Source organism: Papio anubis, chromosome 14, assembly GCF_008728515.1.
Source record: "Papio anubis isolate 15944 chromosome 14, Panubis1.0, whole genome shotgun sequence".
NCBI classification, from domain to species: domain Eukaryota; kingdom Metazoa; phylum Chordata; class Mammalia; order Primates; family Cercopithecidae; genus Papio; species Papio anubis.
Window position 1 is genome coordinate 71,291,344 of NC_044989.1, and position 23,416 is coordinate 71,314,759.

The 23,416-nt window shown below is 46.8% G+C and overlaps 1 protein-coding gene across 1 annotated transcript in view; it reads left to right on the forward strand.

Annotated features, from left to right (window-relative positions):
• The first annotated feature begins 395 nt into the window (after positions 1–395).
• VAX2 (ventral anterior homeobox 2) overlaps positions 396–23,416 on the forward strand; it is a 33,361-nt gene continuing 10,340 nt past the window's right edge. The window contains exons 1-2 of the mRNA XM_003908791.2: positions 396–688; positions 21,054–21,241. Of these exons, the coding sequence (XP_003908840.1) occupies positions 442–688; positions 21,054–21,241 (435 nt within the window). The 5' untranslated portion in view covers positions 396–441. The remainder of the gene's footprint in view (positions 689–21,053; positions 21,242–23,416) is intronic.

Sequence of the window (23,416 nt, forward strand, 5' to 3'; positions counted from 1 at the left end):
CTTTGCGCACTTTGGTTATTGATCCCGCTGAATCGGCCGGAGCGCAGCGGCTGCGCTTCTGTGGGAACAAGGGAGTGGGGAGGTGAGTAAGCTAGGGGAACGGTGGAGGGGAGGAGAGATTGATCAACTTTAGGAGGGGTTGTAGGGCATTCCTCAAGGCCGCCCGATTCTCCCTCTGCCCGGTTTGGAGCAGGGCTAGACTACGGGTGGAGTGGGACCACTGCTCCCCTCCCCCTCCATCTCTCCCCCTGGCGCGGAGCCCCGGCGCAGCTGGGAGTCTAGGAACCCTGACTCCCGCCCAATCAGCGGCGAGGGGAGGAGCAGCGGCCAGGGGCGGGGCCAGAGGAGGAGGAGTCGGGCGGGGGCGTGAGGGGCGGGGAGCGGCGCTCACGACCAGCCTAGGCTGGCTCCTCGATAGTGGGGTTGGCAGTGGCGGTCGGCATGGGCGATGGGGGCGCCGAGCGCGACCGGGGCCCCGCGCGCCGGGCGGAGTCTGCTGGCGGCGGTGGGCGCGGCGGGGACCGCGGCGGAGCGGAGGACTTGCGAGCTGATGGCGGTGGCCACAGCCCAACGGAGGTGGCCGGGACCTCAGCCTCCAGTCCCGCAGGCTCCAGGGAGAGCGGAGCCGACAGCGACGGGCAGCCCGGGCCCGGCGAGGCAGACCACTGCCGCCGCATCCTGGTGCGAGGTAAGGGGACAGCCCGTGGCCCTGCTCCACTGGACCCTCACCCTACCCATACTGGGGCCCCCGACCTTCTTGCAGGTGACATCTCCCAATTCATATATTCATTTATTCGTCATCCAGTCATTCATTCAGCAAATATTATTTTGAGCGTCTATTGTGTGCTGGACATTGAGCTGAGTGAGGGGACAAAGCAGCGTATGGGACCGAAGCGGTCCCCGTTTCTCCGCCTCTCGGTCCAGTCCCCTAGTCGTAGGCCCACCCGGGACCTCTACTGTGGCGGGGGCAGAAATGGAGTGCCGGATGCTGAGAGCCTGGTCTCTGTCCCGTGACCCTCAAGCAAGTGCGGAGAAAAGCGTCACGCGCGCTCCGCGGGGACAGGACGTGGAGAGAGCAGCGTCGGCAACCGCGGGAGGAAAAGGCCCTGGCTCTGCAGGGCGGCCGGGGTGCTTCCTCCCCTCCTGCTCAGCCGCGTTTCCCATCTCCGGCAATCCGGACCCGCACGGATTGCCCGGGGGAGATGGCGCGGGACGCGGAGAGTGGCGTGCGCGGCGCTCGCCAGCTGTGCTTCACTCTCTCGCTTCCCACTTCCTCGCGGCGCCTGGGCCCAGCCGGCTCTCGGCGCCGCCTTCCCGCGGCCTGGCCTTCACGTCCTTCCCTTTCTCCCTTGGCTCTCGTCCTCCTCTCTTCTTTCCTGGCCATTCCTCTCAGCCGAACGCGTCTTCCCGGCACCTTCTTCCTGCAAGCGCCTCGATCTGGACTGCGACCGATTACCCAGCTCTTCCTGGCCTCCTCGCCGCGAGGCCGAGGCTCCCCAGGCCCCCAGCGCCAGCCTTTCGCAGTGCCGAGGGCTCCGCTTTCCCAGGATCTGGGCCTTGCCCGGCGAGATGGGAGGAGAAAGGGGACTCCAGGGTCTTGCCCTCAGCCCGATCCCAGGTCGCGGCCAGAGACTGAAGTCCGTTGCCTCCTCCACCCCGAAGCCCTGCGACCGGGAGACCCAGCGCCAGAAGAGGCCACTGGCGGTAATGGCTCCCCCAGGCTCCTTCCTGGGCTCCCTCCGCCCGGCTTCCTCCCGCTGCCTCTTTCCAGCCTCTTCACACGCGCCGCTCGGGAGAGCCTCTGGGCCTCTGGAGGCCACTGTCCCGAGCTGATTTCTTTGGCCTTCGCCTGGGGAAAGGGAACAGGCTGGAAGCTGGCCCTGGGTCGTTCCAGCGAAGGGATTCTGTTTGGTCTGAGCTCGGCTACCCTCAAGCTGACTGGGACACCCTGGGCCAGTTGGGTACGACCTCTCTGCGACTGCTGGGTGTGGGTGGCTCTGAGGACTGGAGTGCAGAGTATGAAGGCAGCCCAGTGTGAGGGTGACTGATGACTGCCTTGAATACAGAGGTAGGGGCCCTAGCTCTGGGAAACATTGCTGGTGTCAGATGTCACTGGGACAGTGGGTGCTCACTGCCACTCATAGTTGACTGCTTAAGTCAAGGCAGTTATACCATCAGGAATTCTAGCAGGTGTATGGACCTGTTGGGCACCAGGGATTAAATCCGGTTTTGTTCTTTAGACTGTGGGGTGTCCTGAGTGAAGGCATAAGCAGCCCTTTTGATTCCTTTAAAAAAATCTGTAGGACTGCCAGAGAACTCAGTCCCCCAATCCCACACATTCCCAGGGGAAGATCTAAAGTCCCTGCCTGTGACACTCATCACTTTGAACCCCACCTATGGGTGGGCATTTTCTTCCCCCCAGGACAATTGTGAGTTCTGTGCCCACCTAACACCCTCTCTGCCCTACTAACCCTTTATGTAGAGCAAATAAGTTTTGTGTACAGATGTCAATTAAATAGCCTTCAGGGGTAAACTAATAGGAAGTGGAATTCAAAAGTGACCCTCCAGCTTGTGAGGTGGGGCCACCCAAGCTGGAGCAATCCACAGTCAGGCAGAGATGGGCTTGCACTGGATGTAAGACAGCCTGTGTGAGTCTTCAGGGGGTGTACTTTTTATAAATGTATGTGCACACACAGAGGTGCCATTGCGTTTGTAAAATATAATCAAAATATTAGATTTAAAGCATAGAGGATATATTTACACACCTAACAGAAATGAAAGGCAAGTGTGGCTTTTATAAATCCCTCTGCCCTTCCCCATTTAATGATGGGGAGGTTATTATGGGCCTGAAACGCTCAGGATGTGATTTACCACTAATCTCTCCTAGCCAGGGTCACCTGAGTCACTGGCAGTCCTGCCATGGCTCAGGGCTCTGATCAATGAGACAGGCCTGGACTGGTGAAGGAAAGTCTGAACTGCCTTGGCCCCTGAATGAACATCCCTTCCATAGGCCTTCAATACACTTTTCCCTTGACCTCTGAGAACACATCCTCCCAAAGAATCTTTGGAAGGAAACCACTAAAAGGTAAAAGGGAGGCATTTGCACTTGCTGTCCTGTGTCAATGTTGGGTTGGGGCCTCCTCAGGACCTCCCCTTTCTTGGGGAGGCCTTCTGGGTCCTTTCTGCCTCCTTTCATTCTGCACTCCTCCACCTAAGAGCCTACCACAGGGGAGCAGGTTTGTTGAGGGAGTCCTTTGGCACAGGGAGTAGGAGGAGAGCTTGGGCGCCAGAGTTAAGCAAAGTTGGTTTAGATTACTGACCTTATAGCCCTTTAAACCTGAACCAATTTCTTTGTTTCTCTTTGCTTGCTTCCTCATCTTACAAAGGGACCCATAGCCCTTATCTTAAAGGACTTGCCAAGAATCAGAGGTGATGTCTAAAACTGCAAACACCCAGTAGGATCTCCATAAATATTTGTTGACAGAAGGAAGGGTGTAGCTCTGAGGTTAACCACTTTTGATGGGTGGGGCAGTGGACCTTTGTTGTTTGAGGCCTCTCCCAAGTCACCCCTTTCCCCCTCCTTCTGGCTCTGGCCCAGGGTCTGGGCTGTACTGGGAGGTGAGCACCTAGGGGTCAAGAACACACTGATGGTAAAGGAAAATCAGCACCATCTTGCAGACCACACAGTGCGGCCCTCCCCAATCTCCTTGGTGGGAACCTTTTGGGACCAGTGACTCAAGCCTCTGCCAATGCAGGGTAGAGAGCCAGGGAAGCCAAATGTGATGCCTCCCGTGCATCAAAATGAAGGCTCCTTCCCGTCACACAAGGGCACGGACCGGAGCTGCTGAGATGATAGGCCGGGCGCACAACAGGCACCCGGCACATCGCACCGCGAACACAGCGAGCCTCCCATTCGGACCCTAAGGCCCGAGAAGGCCGCTCCACACCTCCGCGTGCACAGTCCCTAGACCAGTGAGGGCGGGGACGGAGGAATCCTTTTGTTTTATATTGGAAACCGCACACCAAAGGCAGGCAGGAAGCAACCAAAGGAACAGGCCGCCTGAGTCGTGGCTCAAACAGCACAGGGCAGTGGCCGAGCACCAGCCTTTTCGGTGGAGCTGGGATCCCAGCAGGCAGAAGAGGTGGACAACTCTGACCCCAGACTCCCTACGACCCCACGATCAACGCTCGCACCTGCACACTCAAACGCACCTGTTTCCCAAATTAATCCGGACGCGAATTTAACGACCGATTTTGATAGATCCGGGAAATTCTGTCCACCAACACAGCAACTTTTACAGACAATGCGTAGTGTCCGTTCCTGCTCACCCAAAGCGGCCTCTCTGGGCTGAGAGCCACCACTGTGGGTCCTCAAACCCCACTCGAAACCCTCCGAACCCCTCTGTCTGGGAGCGGTAGGGCGTGATGACTGCAGGATCCCTTGAAGAAGCCACTCGCTGCAACCCCACCACCAGCAGCAAAAACGCTTTCACCCGGGAGCTGAATGGATGCGCGGATGGCTGGGGGCCGTGAGGGGACTCGTGAAGCCCAGGCCTCTTGCTTGGGCTGGGCGATGCCCACCGTGGGACGGGTGGGATTGACCTTAGTGGAGTCCAGCCCCTCGGAGAATCTGCGGGCAGCCGGGACCCACGCTCCAGAAACACGCAAGTCCAAACTCGTACACACAGCACAATGGCGTGCAGCCGCTGGGGCCCTATCTACCAGTGGCGCGTCTAAAGAAGCCGTGCAAGGGGGTGCAGCTTCGGGGCTCCGGCTGGCAGGTTACTGCAGGGACAGACGCCTCGCCTCCAGCAGCCGGGTCCAGGCTCATGGCCGGCCGGCCTCTGCTCGCTTTCTGCTTGGATTTCCAGCAGCCACTGGGCTTGGGGAGATCGGCCCTGGCCGCAGGCCTAGCCCTGCTGCGCAGGCGTTTAGCAAGGACCATGGGACTTTCGTCTCAATATCTGAGTCTGTTAATAGACCTGATAACCCAGGACCAGCACCCCAGGCAGACATGGAAAAGTGTAAATGGCTCATGCAAGGAACTACACTTTGAGATTTTTGTACTTGTTTTTATTTTTTGGTTTTAGCTTTTGTAGAGGATTTCTTTTTTTGGTTTTGTTTTCTTGGAGTTGCTTTACGTTATTTTTCCCTTTTACTTGTTTTCGGCAGGAGGCCCACATTCCCTTAGTGGGTCTATGCCGGCAGGCCCTCTCATTTGGGTCTTCCTTTGTTTTCCCCCTTCCATAACCCTCACCCCCACAAACACACACTGAAGCAGACCAGCAACCCGAAAAATCATCTTGTAGTTGTGTCTTGTGTGCCCAGTTTTCATTTTCAGGGAGCCGTTCAGGAAGATTAGACAGCTCCTTCCCTCCTCAGGCGATTTCTGTTCCCCTTCTGGTCTGGTAGACCCAGGAACCCATGGAACCACCACTGCATCCCCCGCCCCACACACCCACCTCTTCAGGAACGGTCCCCCAGGTAGCTTCTGGGGAGTCCGAGGGGCAAGGAGGCCAAATTCTTTGGAAGTCCAGACAGTGAGTGTGTACCTGGGGCTACAGAAAAGGGAAGAGATGGCAGTGGCATGCACCCGCAGTCAGTCAAAGCCACCGGGCTCAAGTCCTCCTCTTTTGTGCACCATCTGTAAGGAGACAGGGTGTCTATACATCATGTTGGCCTGGGTGCCATTTCCCCAATTAAACCTCTTGGCCGCACGCTCCTTGCTTGTTGGCTACATTTCTTTGATTTCTATTTTAATGGTGGGAGGTGGAGCATGTGAATTTTGCCTATTTGCTCTTTGCTTAATATAAAATCACAAATAATGCTAGACCTGACTACCCTTGGAGAGCCAGCAGCCAGTTACCTGGCTGTGCATCTGCAGATTCTGTACCCCATTTCAAGATACTCTGATAGAGGACACCAAGGCTGCATGAGCCTGCCCACCAATCCCTGGGGCCAGACAGATCTAGGAGCCTAGTTCACTCCTCACACCCCCAACCGTGCTTATCCCAGAAGGTGGTTGGGAGTTTCAGTGCCCTAGGTTCTCCCACTGTTGGTGGATGCTGACTGGGGACATCCAGCACTGCAGAAAGAGGTAGCAGCCCCAGGCTTGGATGTGACCTACAGAGCCAGGGTGAATGCACCCAGAGAGTCAGGGTGAGTGCCAGACTGGAGGAGTGTGCTGTAAGGTCTTGATAGGGGCTTGGGCTTGTAAGGGCTCAGGGCCCTCCTTGAACCGTCTCCCTGGTAGCCTTAACATACTTTATTCTTTCTTTCTTTCTTTTTTTTTCCTTTTTTCTTTTACTTTTTTTAGATACACTGGTTACTCTGTCGCCCAGACTGGAGTGCAAGGGTGCAATCATAGTTCACTGTAACCTTGAACCCCTGGGCTCAAGGGATCCTTCCTCCTCGACTTCCCAAATTGCTGGATTACAGGACTGAGCTACCGCGCATTTCTTGTTCTTTAACTTATTCCACAAACATTAACGCGTACCTACTGTGTGCCAGACGGATCCTGGCTGAAGCTGCCGGCAGGCAGTGTCCCAGGGATGTGAGCTATTTCTGCCCAGCTCCCACAGCCAGGCCATGAATAGCTGGGTAGGGACTTCCGCGCTGAAGTCTAGGGGGCAGGCTCCCCGAGCCCTGTTCCCTCTACGCCAGGCAAAGACCACGTAGAAGGTGGTCACTGTGCCCACCAAATCCAGGCGATCTTCCCGGATGCTTTTAGCGTACAGTAGGCACTCAATAAATACTTCTCAAATAATTTAAACGAGACAGAATTCATCAACATCGCGTATTTCTGTAGGTACTAGGCGGCCAACGCCTTCTCCTGGAAGAACATGTGTTCTAAGATTATCTTATTTTTTGACGTTGCAATGTCCTTCTTATATGAAACAGTGATCATGGCAGGACATAGAATAATTGTTAAAACATGAAGTTGGCAACGCCATAGCTTTGGAATTTTGTTTGTGCAATCCGCAGCTTTGGGAAGCACTGGATTACAAAACCTGAAACTACAAAATTACAAAACTACAAAATTACAAAAACTGAAAACCCTCACATATGCGGCCGCTTAGAGGCCGGCCCAGGCTGGAGCGGACGTCTTGGGAAGCGCTGGGCCGCTCATAAAGTCAATGGTGAGTCTCCCGGCTTTTGGCGGCTGCTGGGTGTGAGGTTCCACGGGCAAAGCCAGCCAGAGGGTTGACAGAAATAACTAGATAAATCTGTGCCCCTGCCCCTGCCAGCTCACAAGGCTGCAGCCCACGGCTGGAGCCAAAAATAACCGCGCAGTTGATGCCACGGTTTCCTTAGCGTCTTGCTGGAGACACTGACTTTCAGAGCCCCTATCCCGCCTTCTATTCCCCACTGCTTGGCAGCCCACGGCGTCCTCCAGCGGAGCTGCGGGAGCCAGGGCCGGGCAAAGGACACTGCAAAGCACAGCCTCCAGCAGGGCCACACTTACAATGTAGACAGGTAAATAGAGGATTTAAATTCAAAAAGTAATACGAGCTCGATTTTTTTTAAAAAACCAAAGGCAGAGAAGGATCCCAGGAACAGCCATTGTTTTCAATTCTGGGCGAGTCCTTCCAGGCGATTTTTCCATGCTCTTATACGAACAAATAAATAAAAGCAGAATCATATTTCATAGGCTGTTTTGCAATTTACCATTTAAAAAAATTTAATCTGCAGTGATCATCTTTTCTGCTGAACTAGTTCTTGCTGTTCCTTGACTGTAGAATTAAGTATTCCTTTGGTTGGGGAAAGCCTAATTCCCCTAAAGACAGGAGGGGCGTCGGGGTTGTTTTTCCTTAGTATAAACACTGAAGTAAGCTTCGAAGGCAGCGGTCTTCTCGACCTTTGTTTCTGTGGGGTAAGTTTCTAGCAGTGTGATTGCTGCTTCAAAAGGTTTACACACGCAATTTAAATATGTTTCATTTTCTGTAATAGGTAATTGTAAAATAGATAATTCATCAAAACACCTTTTTTTTTCCAGACATCAGGAGATGGGGGTCTCACTATTTTGGGTTTAAGCTGGACTCAAACGCCCACATAGCTGGGATTACAGGTGGGAGCCACAGCACTTTTTAAAAAGTATCCTGTGAAAAACCTCTCCCATCCCTGTCCCCATCACCCACTTCCCACCTGGCTCAAGGACTTTCTAATATGTCCTTCCAGATAATGTTTATGCCTATGGAAATCAGTGCAGTTATATCATTTTTTTCTCCCAATATATCTTGGGGTGTAAATAACTATTTGTTTGTTTTTTTATAGATGCATAATATTCCATTTAAATGGACTAGGTGGATCATAATGAATATCATATAACCAGTGCCCTATTTGTGGACATTTGGTTATTTTCTTATCTGTTTCTATTATCCTGAAATAAAAAAACTTGTTCTTGGTCATTTCCACATGTGTGAGTATATCTGTCAGAGAAGTTCCTAAAAGTGAGTTACTGGGTCAAATAGTATCTGTGTTTGAAATTTGCACGATAATCCCAAATTGTCCTCGGTAAGATAGTAACAATTTACACTGCCAGCAGGGATGTCTGAAAGTGATTGTTTCCCCAAATTTGCCAGCACAGTTCACATTTTACATCTTGATAAATATAGCCAAGTTATTCTGCAGGAGAAGTTTAGTAATTTATGCCCACCCCTTTGCCCTGTTCCCACATTGGACACTTTGTATCATTTCATCTTTGTCAATCTTCATATTCATTAGCCAGCTGTATTTCCTCTATCTATTGATTCATTTCCTTTGACCAGTTTAATTTGCAAATATACTGTTTCCTCACTGACTTGCAGAAACTCTATGTATTGCTTTCAATATGTGTTGCAACATTTTAGTTTACAATTTATCCTTTGATTTGGTTTAGGATGGTCTTTTGTTTTCAAAAGTATAAAGTATCTTTTTATTTTTGTTATGTCATTATATTTTATTTTTTAGAGACAAGGGCTCACTCTGTCACCCAGGCTGGAGTGCAGTGGCCCAACAATAGCCCACTATAATCTTGAACTCCTGGCCTCAAGCAGTCCTCTCGCCTCAGCCTCTGGAGTAGCTGGGACTACAGGCAATCCCCACAATGCTGACCTGGCTTTAATTTTTTTTTTTTTTTTTTTTTTAGTAGAGAGGGTTTCACCATATTGAGGAGGCCAGTCTAAAACTCTTGGCCTCAAGCAATCCTCCTGCCTGGGCCTCTCATAAAATATCTTTTTAATTACAAAAGCAATCCATACTATTTTGCTATGTCATATAAAATTTAAAAGTTTCTCATTTCTCTTACATAATACACTTCCACTCCTAAGATTTACCTTCCAAACTTTACCTAGTAATTGAAAAATACAAATATGTAAGTTATATATTACAAAAATGGGATTTTTGGCAATGGCTTTTTTTTAATTTAAAAAAATTGTCTTAGCTTGCAAGTATGGCAAAAGAATATTTGTGGAAATCTTTCTTTCTAGAACTCCCTCATTTTTTTTAACCACCACATAGGATTCCATTATGTAGATATAATATAACTTATTTAACTGGTTCTCTATTGATGGATATTTAGGTTGGTTGTAATTTTTCATTATTACAAACAAGGCTGTAGTGAACATCTTTGTATCCTAATTTGAACAAATGGTTTGTTTTATATTTAATTATTCCTATCTTTTTATCAGGCAACATCTCATTTTTACCATAGAATGAGTGCTCCTTTGAACAAATGGTTTTGTTTAATCTTATTTATGAGACAATTTGGAAAATGTAAAACCAGGTGGGATATTTTATTATGTTAAGGAATAACTGTCAATTTTTATTGTGATAATAGTATTGTAGGTGACTTTCTTAAGAGTCCCCCTTTTTTAGAGATACATGTTGAAATACTCGTAAGCGAAATGTTATGACTTCTAGAATTTGCTAACAGTTACAGCAGGATAGAAGAAATAAGATTATTCCTGAGTTTCTAATAGTTGAAATTGGGTGACAGGTATATTGGAGCTCATTATACTGCTCTCCCTAATTTTGTAAATGTTTGAAATTTGTCATAATAAAATATTTAAAGTAACAACAATCATTTTACATATACACAGTATGAATATAATTACAGGATAAATTCCTGGAAGCAAACTTTTAAAATCCAAGGATATAAATTTAAAGTTATGATAGTATTTCCAAATTTTATATCAAAAATACTGATTTATGCTCTTAGCCATCTTGTATAAAAGTGCCATTTCTCTACGTCCTCCCAACTCAGGATATACTTAATTTCTTAGAGTGAAATCTTTTCAAGTGACAAAATAATCCCATTTTATTAGTAGTTTAAATTGCTAGTGAGGTTAAGCATGTTTTTATGTAGTTATTTTTCATTTAATATTCTCTTCTGTGAATCATTCATATATTTAGCCATTTCTCCATCTAATCGTTTTCTCATCTTTGTAAGTGCTACTTATATAGTAAGGAAAGGAGCCCTTTTTCTGTGACATGTATTGCAAACAACTCCCAGGTCACTTTCTAAAAAAACAAAAAAAACAAAACAACAACAACAAAAAACTTTCTTCGTGGGATTTTTTTTTTTTTTTTCCTAAACTGACATTTAAACCCTAACCACATTTAACGGTCGTTCCTTTTTGGGCTTCTAGATTCTAGCTCTTAGTTAGGAAAATCGTCATCCAGCATTTAAAACATTATATATACATACACAAACATATTAAAAATTTTTGTTACCAAAAAAATTTTATTACCTAGTTTTTTCAGCAAAAGAAATAATAAAGAAAGACAAAAAATGCGTAGAATCTTTCCTCCCTGATCAGTTTCCACTCCTCAGAGGCAACAGAAGAGTGAGGTGCTTATTTTGCCAGATTTGTTCCTGTGTGGTTATAAAAACACAGACACATGCACACAGAGGATTTACTTTTTACTGCTTTTTAAAAATATAAAAATGGGTTTACGCACACTTGCCATTTCACTTAGTAGTACACAATAAACATCCACCCAGGTTATGTGTCGCATTCTTGTTCATGTCTACATATAGCGAAAGTTATTACTAGACTATGATTTTACTGACAATTTTCCTATTGATAAACATTCAGTTTTTTCCCTTTTGTTCCCTCTTGCAAACTATGCTACAAACAATGGGTCTGTATGTATCAAGTATGCCAATGTTTCTGTGTGATACAAAGCTCTATAAAAATTCTGAGACAAAGGCACTGTGCATTTTAACTTTAGTTAGGCATTATTTCTCTTCAAAAACCATATATTATATCAATTTATGTTCTTATTAACAGAGCTTGAGAGAACCTAATTCTGCTCAGCCTTGCCAGAACAATTTTCCAAGTCTGATAGATAAAATATGGCATCTCAAAAAAAAAAAAAAAAAAAAAAAGAGGTATCTCATTGCTGTTAAAACTTTCATTTTTCTGATTCCTCTAGCCCGAGTCGTTTTTCATATTTATTAACCACATGCATTTCTCCTTCTCTGAATAATTTGTTTGGTTTCTCCCTGGACTGCTTGACTTTACCCACTGGTTTACAGAGGCTGTGTGTACACCAGACATTAGGACTCTCTTAAGCATTCATTATGAATATTTTCTCCCAATCTTCATTTGTGTTTTAACTGTCTCTTACCCAGCAGAAGCATTTATTTTTGGCACTCAAATATGTCATTTATTTTCCTTTTTAGAAAGTTATTTTATATTTGTTCTTCAAATTTTAGGGCTTTATTTACATTTAAATTTGTGTTTATTTTTGCACACAGTGTGAGATAAATAACTTTATTCCAAATAATGAACTAATTGTCCAAAAGCCATGTCTCTGATAACCCTGTCTTTCCTCCAACTAATTGGAAATACTGTCTTCATAACATGCCAGATCCACACAGACGCATGGATTTGCTTCATAACCCTTGTGCAGCATTATACCATTTTAGTTGCTGTAGATTTGTAACATACTTGCTGTGTGGTAATACGTGTATTCACTCCTATTGTTTAACTTTTTTTGTTGACTATTCTAGCATTTTCAATGTTCCCAATAAACTTGAGAATGAATTTTCCATAAGGAATTTTTATAGTAATCACATTATGTTTGTAGGTAGGGGCAGGAAGGGCCTTGCACACTTAAGAGTCAGCATATTATCGGCCAGGCATGGTGGCTCATGCCTGTAATCCCAGCACTTTGGGAGGCCGAGGTGGGCAGATCACCCGAGGTCAGGAACTCAAAACCAGTCTGGGCAACATGGCGAAACCCCGTCTCTACTAAAAATACAAAAATTAGCCAGGCGCGGCGGTGGGCGCCTGTAATCTCAGCTACTCAGGAGGCTGAGGGAGGAGAATCGCTTGAACCCGGGAGGCGGAGATTGCAGTGAGCCAAGACCACGCCGTTGCACTCCAGCCTGGGTGACAGAGCGAGACTCCGTTTCAAAAAAAAAAAAAAAAAGTCAGCATATTATCAGCTTATTGTGCACAGAGACTACCTGGTTCTAGGTAGGAAAAGAAGTGAGATAGGGCTTTGGAGGTGGGACGGGGCGTCGCGGGAGGTGTCTACTGGGAGAGGTGCCAGCAGGGCACCTGAGGTCAGAAGCATAAGCTAACTACTGTTAGGCCAGGGGTCACCACCTCTCCCAAGCAAAGGCTCTCTGGGCAGAATTCATCCTCCCACATACCCCCAGAGCTCACCCCTCTTTGAGGAGACTTGAGGGGCAGCAAAATGTAGGACTCGGAATGAGTACATTTCACCCTAATAAGTGCCTACCTGCAAGGAAGCCCTGTAATGAAAGCTGTTCCTCTTTCCTGATGCTCCTCCCAAACTCCTCCCAGAAAAGGAGCAATTCAAAAAAAGAGGGCTACTTTAGTAAGATAGGCTATATTTTGCTGCAGAGACAATCCCAAATTTTAGAGGCCCAACAAAACACAAATGCATTTATCACTCACATAAGTCCATCACAAGTGGACAGGGGCTCATCTTGGTACTCAGAAACCCAGGCTGGTAAAGCTTCTTCACTCCTGCTTCCAAGACCATCAAAGTAGAAAGGGTGTGGCAGGACACATACTCTCTCTGATTATTGGGTTTTGTTATTTAGGGCAGGGACAGTAATATCCCCTTATCTTGTTTTATTGCCTTCCCAGCACTCATCATTGCCTTAACATATTTTTAAAATTTATTTTTTATTAAAAATAGGTTGTTTGAAGGCCGGGTGCAGTGGCTCACGCCTGTAATCTCAAAACTTTGGGAGGCTGAGGCGGGCAGATCACTTGAGCATTTTGAGACCAGTTTGACTAACATGGTGAAACCCTGCCTCTAATAAAAATACAAAAATTAGTGGGCATGCTGGCGGGCGCCTGTAATCTCAGCTACTCAGAAGGTGGAGGCAGGAGACTCGTTCGAACTCAAGAGGCAGAGGTTGCCGTGAGCCGAGATCACACCACTGCACTCCAGCCTGGGCGACAGAGGGGGACTTCGTCTCAAAATAAATAAATAAGTAAATAAATAAATAAATAAATAAATAACTTTACATTTATTATCTGTCTCCCTCCCTAGTACAAGGTTTATGGAAACAGGTACTTTTCTCTTTTGCCCATTTCTGTATCCCCAGGCCCTAGAATAGTATTTGACACATAAGTGCTTATTAAATACATATTGAATGGTTGAAAATATTCAGTTGTTTTAATCTACATAAATGAGATTAAACTACACGTTATTCTGTAACTTACTTTCATACACTAATGTCTGTTCATATAGCTTATTGCCTCATTCTTTTCAATTACTACATGGTGTTTTATAATATGAATGTACCAGTATTTGTTCAGCCATTTGTCTTGTGGAAAATATTGAAGATGCTTTCAAATTTTTGGTGTTTTGAGCAGTGCAGCAATACACATCATTGTTGTATATACTTTGGAGCACCTGAGCCTGTGTTTCTCTAGCACAAATGCCAACGAAAATAAAATCAGGCCAGGTGTGGTGGCTTATACCTGTAATCCCAGCATTTTGGGAGGCCGAGGTGGGCGGATCACTTGAGGTCAGGAGTTTGAGACCAGCCTGTCCCTACTAAAAAATTACAAAAATTAGGGGGCATGGTGATGGGCACCTGTAATCCCAGCTACTCGGGAGTTGAGACAGGAGAATCACTTGAACGTAGGAGGCGGAGGCTGCAGTGAGCTGATATCGCACCACTGCACTCCAGTCTGGGCGACAGAGCAAGACTCTATCTCAAAAAAATAAAAAAAATAAAATAAAATAAAATAAAATAAAATAAAATAATTGAAGCAAAAGTTATGTGCATCTTTAATTTTGATAAATGCAGCCTTAAAAGATGGACTCATTTATGGTTCTACTAACAGCGTATAGGAATGTAGATTTCCCTACAGTGCATCATTGTTATTAATTGTCATCATTGTTTTTAATCACCTGTTAATGTCCTTTCAATCTTATGGGATATAAAGGGCTTTCCATTGTTGCTGGAAACATTGTTGTATTATATTGATTACTATAAAGCTATGCTTACCCTTTCATAGGTTTATTGGCCATTTAGCTGTCTTTTTCTGTGAATGACCCAGATAAATTACTTGACCATTTATTTTATTAGGCTGTTTACTTTAATTTTTTTTTTTTTTTTGAGACAAAGTCTCACAGTGTCACCAGGCTGGAGTGCAATGGTGTGATCTCGGCTCACTGCAACCTCTACCTCCCAGGTTCAAGTGATTCTCATGCCTCGGCCTCCCGGGTAGCTGCAATTACAGGTGCATGCCACCATGCCCAGCTAACTTTTGTAGTTTTAGTAAAGAAGAGGTTTCACCATGTTGCCCAGGCTGGTCTCCAACTCCAGACCTCAAGTGATCTGCCCACCTTGGCCTCCCTAAGTGCTGGGATTACCAGCATGAGTTACCACAACCAGCCTCTTTGACTCTTAAATGTATTTTTTTTCAAATCTGTTTCTTTTACTTTACCTTGATTTTGGTGCTTTTGTCACCCAAGTTTTTAGCTTTAATGTAGTCAAATACATCCTTTATGTTTCCTTTACAGCCTCCAGTATTTTTTTGTTTGTTTGTTATTTGTTTTTTTGAGACCGAGTCTTGCTCTCTCTCTCAGGCTGAAGTGCAATGGCACAATCTCAGCTCACTGCAATCTCCCCCTCCCAGGTTCAAGTGATTCTCCTGCCTCAGCCTGTCAAGTAGCTGGGATTACAGGTGCCTGCCGCCACGCCCAGATAATTTTTGTATTTTTTAGTAGAGACGGGGTTTCTCCACGTTGGCCAGGCTGGTCTCGAACTCGTGACCTCAGGTGATCCACCTGACTCTGCCTCCCAAAGGGCTGGGATTATAAGCGTGAGCCACCATGCCTGGCCTACAGCCTCCAGTTTTGTAGCTTGCTGAGAAATCTCATCCCAAGCCTAGGATTCTAAAAACATCCTCCTGTATTTTCTTGTAATGCGCTTATCATTTTATCATCTATGACTTGCTGTTTAATCCACTTTAAATGTGTTGTTATTTATGGAGCAAGACAGAAATTTAACTTAATTTTATTCCAAACATACAATTTATGATCACCAATCTGCCTAATTGACTAAATCACTCTTTTCCCATCTCGAATGCCCCTTTATGATAAACTCTATGACTATAGATACATGTGTCTAATATCCCCTTATCTTGTACTTTCCATGCTATTGTTTCCCCATATGCAGTCATTTGAGTCCCATCTTCATTTGTTATATTCATATTCCATTTATTTTCTTAATATTTTAGCTTAATGCATTTTAAGATTAAATTTCCACTTTAGCCTCATCCTAAGCTTATAACATTATAGGTTTAAATTTTTTATAGTAAACATTAAAATAAATGCCTAACTTTTGACATGACATATGTTTATTTGTGTACCATTTTAAATCATCTTACAGATGGAATACAGGGACACTATTGTGTTCTTTCTACTAATGGATTAGTCAGTTTCTGTGACAACACATCACTCTAGCTTTATGGCATGCTTTTGTTGTCAACTTTTTATCTTGAAATAATTATACACTCACAGGGTGTTACAAAAATAGTACAGAGAGGTCTTGTGTATCCATCACCTAGCTTCTCTGTAGGTGGCATTTTACAAACCTATAGTACATTATCAAAATCAGAAAATTGACACTAGTACAATATAATTAACTAGACTACAGACCTTCCTCAGATTTCACCTGTTTTTCCTTGCACTGTTTTTTGGGGTTTTGTATATAGTTCTATGACATTTTATTACATTTATAGATCCATGTCACCACCCCCACAGCCATGATACAGTACTATGGTGTCACCACAAAGGAACTTCCTCTTACTACTCATTGATGGCCAGGTCCTTCCTCCATCCCCAAACCCTGGCAACCACTGATCTGGTCTCCACCTCTATAATTTTGTTACTTTTATATTAAATGAATGGAATCATATCGTGTATAACTTTTGGGGACTGTTTTTTCCCCTCAGTATAATTTCCTGAGTAAATTGTTGTGTGTATCAATTGTTATTCCTTCTTTTCCTGAGTGTTATCCCAGAGTACAGTTATGCCACAGTTTGTTTAACCATTCACCCACTGAGGGACGTCTGATTTGTTTCCATTAGGGGGCTATTACAAATAAAGCTGCTATGGTCATTTGTATACAGGTTTTTGTGTGAACATAAGATTTCAGCCGGCCATAGTGGCTCGCGCCTGTAATCCCAACATTTTGGGAGGCTGAGGCAGGCGGATCACCTGAGGTCAGGAGTTTGAGACCAGCCTGGCCAACGTGGTGAAACTCCATCTCTACTAAAAATACAATTAGCTGGGTGTGGTGGCAGGCACCTATAATCCCAGCTACTTGGTATTATTGGGAGGCTGAGGCAGGAAAATCACTTGAAACTGGAAGGTGGAGGTTGCAGTGAGCTGAGATCGCGCCACTGCACTCCAGCCTGGGCAACAAAAGTGAAACTCCATCTCAAAAAAAAAAAAAAAAAAAAAAAAAAAAAGCCGTACATGCTGGCAGGTGCCTGTAACCCCAGCTACTCAGGAGGCTGAGGCATAAGAATCGTTTGAACCTGGGAGGTGGAGGTTGCAGTGAGCTGAGATCACACTACTCTACTCCAGCCTGGGGGATACAGCGAGACTCTGTCTCTAAATAAATAAATAAATAAATAAAACAAAACAAATATTTCATTTCCCTAGAATAAATGCCCAGGAGTTCAGTCACTGAGTTGTAGGATAAGTATATTTTTAACTCTTTAGGAAACTGCCAAGCTAGTTGTATCATTTTCCATTCCCATCAGCAATGTAGGAGAGATCCAGCTTCCCTGCATCCTCACCAGCTTTTCCACTCTTGGTATTTTTTCTTTTCGCTGTTCTGATAGGTGTTTCTTATTGTGACCTTAATTGCCTTTCCCTGACGGCCAGCAATGTTGAACATTTTTCATGCGCTTATTCGCGTGGCATGTTTTGATATTTGGTGGCAAGTTTGAGGTTGCCTTTCTCGTCTGGTTCGTGCCTCCCTGACCCTGAGGGAGACAGCTGCACTTGGCTGCTCCCTGAGGTGGCAATCCTCCTTTTAGGTCTTGTATAAAGAGGGAGGGGTGGTTTGATCTTATGGTTAGGGGCTCAGGTTCAGATGCTCCAGGGTGGGCTTGAGGAGGCTGATTAAGGGGAGGGTATGACACCAGCTGTAACAGCACCGTTCCTCCTATTCATACCCCACAAAACATGTTTGATAAAATCAGTGCCATTTGAGATGGATTCACCTGGGAGTGTTGTGACAAAGTTCTGAGTCTGCTCTCACAATTGGAAATTATGGAACCTGAGCAAAGGAGACTGATCCAGTCACAGTGGGGTCACAAATATTACCCTATCATTTTAGAATGTGAACAGAATTGGAGCTGGGAAGCTTGAGTTGTCCTAAGAGGTCTATAGTTTCTACGACACAGCTTTTGATAGGCTCCGCCCAGCAGCCTGGCAGCACCTGGCCTGGGATGGGGAGGGAGGCCACCTCTGAGTGAGCAGTGACACATCCTCCACCCTGGCTCACCTTCTCCCTGAGGCTGACTGTGAAAAGGATGGTGCTTGAGAACCTGTGAGATCAGAGCCAGGACTCTTGAGCCAGGAGCCAGATCATACCCTGGAGAAGGAGCGTCAACTGGCACTGGCAGGACCCAGAAAGAGTCAGTCTCCTGGGGTGCCACACTTGGAGGGAGGGACTCAGGGTAACCATCTAGAGCAGGGATTCTCAAGGTAGGTTCCTCAGTCCCTGTGGATCACAAGGAGCCTCCTGGTAGACAGCATGTCCCAAATACAGCTCTTTCCATTATATTCTCCAGGGGAGTGATGAACTCATCCAGAAGATTCCATCTTTTACTCATGACCAAGTCCACTTCATTTCAACCTATTAATTGAATTATTAAGAATTACCAACTGAGGGCCGGGCATGATGGCTCACGCCTGTAATCCCAGCACTTTGGGTGGCCGAGGCAGGCGGATCGCGAGGTCAGGAGATCGAGACTATCCTGGCTAATATGGTGAAACCTCGTCTCCACTAAAAATACAAAAAATTAGCCAGGCATGGTGGCGGGTGCCTGTAGTCCCAGCTACTCGGGAGGCTGAGGCAGGAGAATGGTGTGAGACCGGGAGATGGAGTTTGCAGTGAGCTGAGATTGCACCACTGCACTCCAGCCTCGGCAACAGAGTGAGACTCCATCTCAAAAAGAAAGAAAAGAAAAGAAAAGAAAAGAAAAGAAAAGAAAAGAAAAGAAAAGAGAGAGAGAGAGAGAGAGAAAGAAAGAAAGAAAGAAAGAAAGAAAGAAAGAAAGAAAGAAAGAAAGAAAGAAAAGAAAAGAAAAAAGGAAGGAAGGAAGGAAAGAAAGAAGGAAGGAAGGAAAAGGAAAGAAAAAGAAAGAAAGAAAGAAGGAAAGAAAGAAAGAAAGAACGAATGAACGAACGGAGGGAAGGCATAAAGTAAAATGATGGAGCCAGGCGCAGTGGCTCATGCCTGTAATCCCAGCACTTTGGGAGGTCGAGGTGGATGGATCGTGAATGAGGCCAGGAGTTCGAGACCAGCCTGGCCAACATAGTGAAACCCCGTCTCTACTAAAAATACAAAAATTAGCCGGGCATGGTGGCACGCATTTGTAGTCCCAGTTACTCGGGAGGCTGAGGCAGGAGAATCACTTGAACCTGGGAGGAGGAGGTTGTCGTGAGCTGAGATGGTGTCACTGCACTCCAGCCTAAGCAACAGAGTGTGTTCACAAAAAAAAAAAAAAAAAAAAAAAAAAAAAAAAAATTGACGGTGTTTCAAGAGTTTCTTGGACACTGCCAGTATGACCTTGAGTAAATTACTTAAAATTTGTTACTCCATTTCCTCATCTGTAAAACGGGGATCATAATAATTCCAAATTCATGGAGACATTGGGAAGGTTAAATTGCTTAAAACAGCGGGGTGTGGTGGCTCACAGCTGCAACCCCAGCACTTTGGAAGGCTGAGACAAGAGGATCACTTGAGCCCAGGAGTTCAAAACCACCCTGGGTGAGACCCCATCTCATTTTTTAAAAACAAAGAAAAAAATAAAAATAACATAAGGCCGGGTGCAGTGACTCACGCCTGTAATCCCACCACTTTGGGAGGCTGAGGAGGGCGGCTCACTTGAGCCCAGAAGTTACAGACCAGCCTGGGCAACACGGTGAAATCCCCTATGCCCCCGTCTCTACAAAAAAATACAAAAATTAGCTGGGCGTTGTGGTGCGCTCCTGTAGTCCCAGCGACTCAGGAGGCTGAAGTAGGAGGATCGATTGAACCCAGGAAGTCGAGACCGCAGTAAGCTGAGATGCGCCACTGCACTCCAGCCTGGGCGAGAGAGTGAGACCCTGTCTCAAAAAATAAATAAACAAAACAAAATTAAATTAAATTAAGTGCCTGGCCCAGAGCAAGTACTGCAGACGTGTCACCCTTTGTTATGGCTGCAACGTCAACAGCCACTGCCCAGTCTGGCCGCGTTGCAAACTCCGACTGCGTGCGCCCCCTGGAGGGTATTGGAATTCCTGCACCTGTGAAAGGTTGCTTTCTTCCCTGGGTTTCCTCAGGGCGTCCTTGAGTTGGTAAGCTTCCCATTGCCAATGTTAAGTAATGGAAATTCCTGTTAGTTTAGCTTCGTTATCATGGACATCATTTGTTGGTAGTGATTTTGTAAATCCTACAGGTGTGATGCTGCATATTTCCACAATCTAATTTGTAACAGAAAATGTTCTAATAACTAGATTTCAAGCCATCAGTATGTGTGGGTCAAACATGGATCATCTCCACCCCTGTAGTTAAATGTTACTAAGTTCTTTATCAGGAGTGCATGGGGAACATGGGCTGCTGGGTTTTCAATCTCTCTTCAGTGGGCTCCAAAATATTGGAGGCCCTGTGCGTGGAGGGCATTGGTCAGAGTCCAGGAGTGGCCCTACTGTTCAGGACTAGGTATATGGGGAGTGGCAGAAGCCCCCATCTGGAAAGCATCCCAGCAGCCTGATATGACAGCAGTTGTCCTTGGGCTCCTCCTGGGGACCTCAGCTCCCCAGACTGTCCTCTGCCCCTCATCAGCTAGCCGCCTCCTCATGGACCCCAGGTCTGTGGATAACACTCCTTCATGCATGCACACACACACAACGCATACACACACACACAGCTTAGGACCCGGCTCTGACCTCTCCAGTAAGCCTTACCTGATTGATCACACTCAATTCTAACCCATCATTCCCTATGTACTTGAGGATCCAGCATATTTTTCCCATCTGTTCCTTACTCTGCAAAGGCCCAGAATCCTGGCTGGGTCAGAGTGAGTCCTTTCTTCCCAGACCACGATGGTATTTGTACTGAGGCCTATTCACATACATTTAGCCACTCATTCGATACAATATCCTGCATTGGGTGGTTAAGGAATCTGGGCCCAGAGAGGGTGAGCAACTTGTTACAGGTCATGCAACCAGATCCAGGCTGGAGGAGCTCCGCGATAGATCACACCACCTTTTATTAAGATGCTTTCTCTTGATCTAACTCCCTAGCTAATGAACTAACCTGGCTCCTTTCATGGTCTCTGCAGATGCCAAGGGGACAATTCGGGAAATTGTCCTGCCTAAGGGCCTGGACCTGGACCGGCCCAAGCGGACACGTACATCCTTCACTGCCGAGCAGCTGTACCGCCTGGAGATGGAGTTCCAGCGCTGCCAGTACGTGGTGGGCCGCGAGCGCACTGAGCTGGCCCGCCAGCTGAACCTCTCCGAGACCCAGGTAAGAGACCAGGGCCAGGCCACTCCACTCTTGTCCTGGCAGCCTGGGAACTCCTGGGGATATGAGGCCCTGTGAACTGCTACAGGGAGACCCAACTTCGGAGGAGTTCAGACAAGCACGAGGGAAAGACTTTCAGCTACAGGTAAATGAGAGCGAAAGAGCAAATAAACACACCGTGACCATAGACAGTCAGGAAATGCCAGCGAGGGCCTTCTGGATACATCAGGCACTTTTGGATGGAATATGGAAAAGGTTCAGAGAAACGGGGAGAGCAGCCCTCAGGGCGCAGGGAATGGCTTGAGGGGGTGTTGGCATGTAAGAGGAGTGACGAGAAGGGATAGTGAGGGCTTGGCTGGTTGGAAATAAAGATTCTGGGGAAGATGAAACATTATAAAATTGGGCTGGGGACCTCTTGCTTCTCCATTTCTGGCCCTTTCCCACTCTCCATCACCTTCCCTTCATCTCAGGGTGCCTCAGTCTCTTGTTGGAAAGGAGGGGTCTTCACACCCCCTTCACCTGGGTAGGACTGGCATTTTAACAGTAGTATGCTTAACTCGAAAGAAAAAAACTTTTGTAAATTAAGCACCTACCCTGTATGAATGGAGACCCTTCAAGCTGGTACTAGAGCTACAGAATACTACTACTAATGATAATAATAATACTTAGTACTTAACATGTGTCAGGCACTAAGTGCTTTGCCTATGTTAAGTAACTAATCCCTGCCAAGAAGCAGATGATGTCATTCCCATGTTACAGGTGACAGGAAGTTAGGCCCAAGGTCAGAGAACGAATTCGTTCCAGAGCTGGGCTTTGGACAAGCAGTCTCTCATCTTCATGCTGCCTATAAACGGGGCAACCTTCCTTGAGCTTGTCAAAGAATAACTCAGAGACCCTTCTTTCAGCCAGAGCTCTAGTAGTTTGCTTTCATATTTGAGGGAGATCAATCAATACATGCATTGCAAACAATGGCCAAAATAGGATTGAGAAAGTGGAGAGGAAGGGAGGAGGGGAGTGAGGAAGCGCTGGTCTGGAGCAGTGTGCTGGTTTCCTTCCTGGGAGAGAGGCAGGAGGCTGTGCTGGAGCGAGGGCTTCCCCTCTGTGCTGTGTGGCTGCTGTCCTCCCCTGTGTCCCTGCCTCAGTGAGGTCAGCTCTCCCTGCTTCCCTCAGTATAATTCCTCCAGCCCCTCAAATCCCACCAACAGAGTGCTGTGTAGCCCACCCCTGGGGAGGGGATAGTCAGATGCCCGTGGAAGTCCTGGTCCCCTTGAGGGGTGAGCAGTCTCCTCCTGGGGTACACTGAGTGTAAGACAGAGGAAGAGGCAAGAAGGGGCGAGAGGCAGAGGAGGGGCAGACCGGGAGGAGGGGCAGGCTGGGGAAGGACAGCAGCTGCTGTCCTGCAGGGCTGGGTCATCTCCACCTGCACTTGTTTTCCCCCAGCTGCCACTGCAGAGCTCCCAAACAACCCTTCAGGGCCTCTCTCCAGCTGGGCTCAACAGGGGGCTGGGAAGCCTGGCCTGTGTTCAGAGAGGAGGCTGCAGTGGCAGGGCCAGGCCAGAGCTCCTGGGGAAGTCACCGAGGCCCGTATTCCCTACACGGAGCTGCCCTTGGAGGTCAAGCCCAAGCCCCTCCTCTTCCAGGAAGCCTTCTGCAGGCGCCTTGCCCTCTTCCCAAGAGACCTTTCCACATGGCTTGACCTGGAGAGAGAGACACACAGAGAGAGAGAGAGAGAGAGAGTGTGTGTGTGTGTGCGCGCATGTGTACGTGTGTGTGTGCGTGCGTATGTGTACATGTGTGTGGTGTTGGATCTCCACCAGTATTTGCTTCCCAAGGGCAAGAATGTGTTTATAGGCCACGGCCCCTCGTCGCGCTCCGCAAGGAAACCAGAACACAGCTGCTCACACAGTAGGCCCTCAGCGAGTCCTCCGCACTGTTCCCACTGATGACCCTCCTTTCTCTGTCCCCAGTCCTAGGGTTGACAGATAGTAAAAGTCATGGACAGCTAATGCTTATTGAGCACTTCCCATGCACCTGGTCCTGTTCCAAGGGAGTGACATAGTCTAACTAGTTTAGTCCTCACCACAACCTTGTGGGATACATGTGAGATTTTTCTTCCAACACCAAGTGTATGGTATGTTCCAACCACCAGCAGGCAGTGCTCCAATTCTCCAGCGTCAC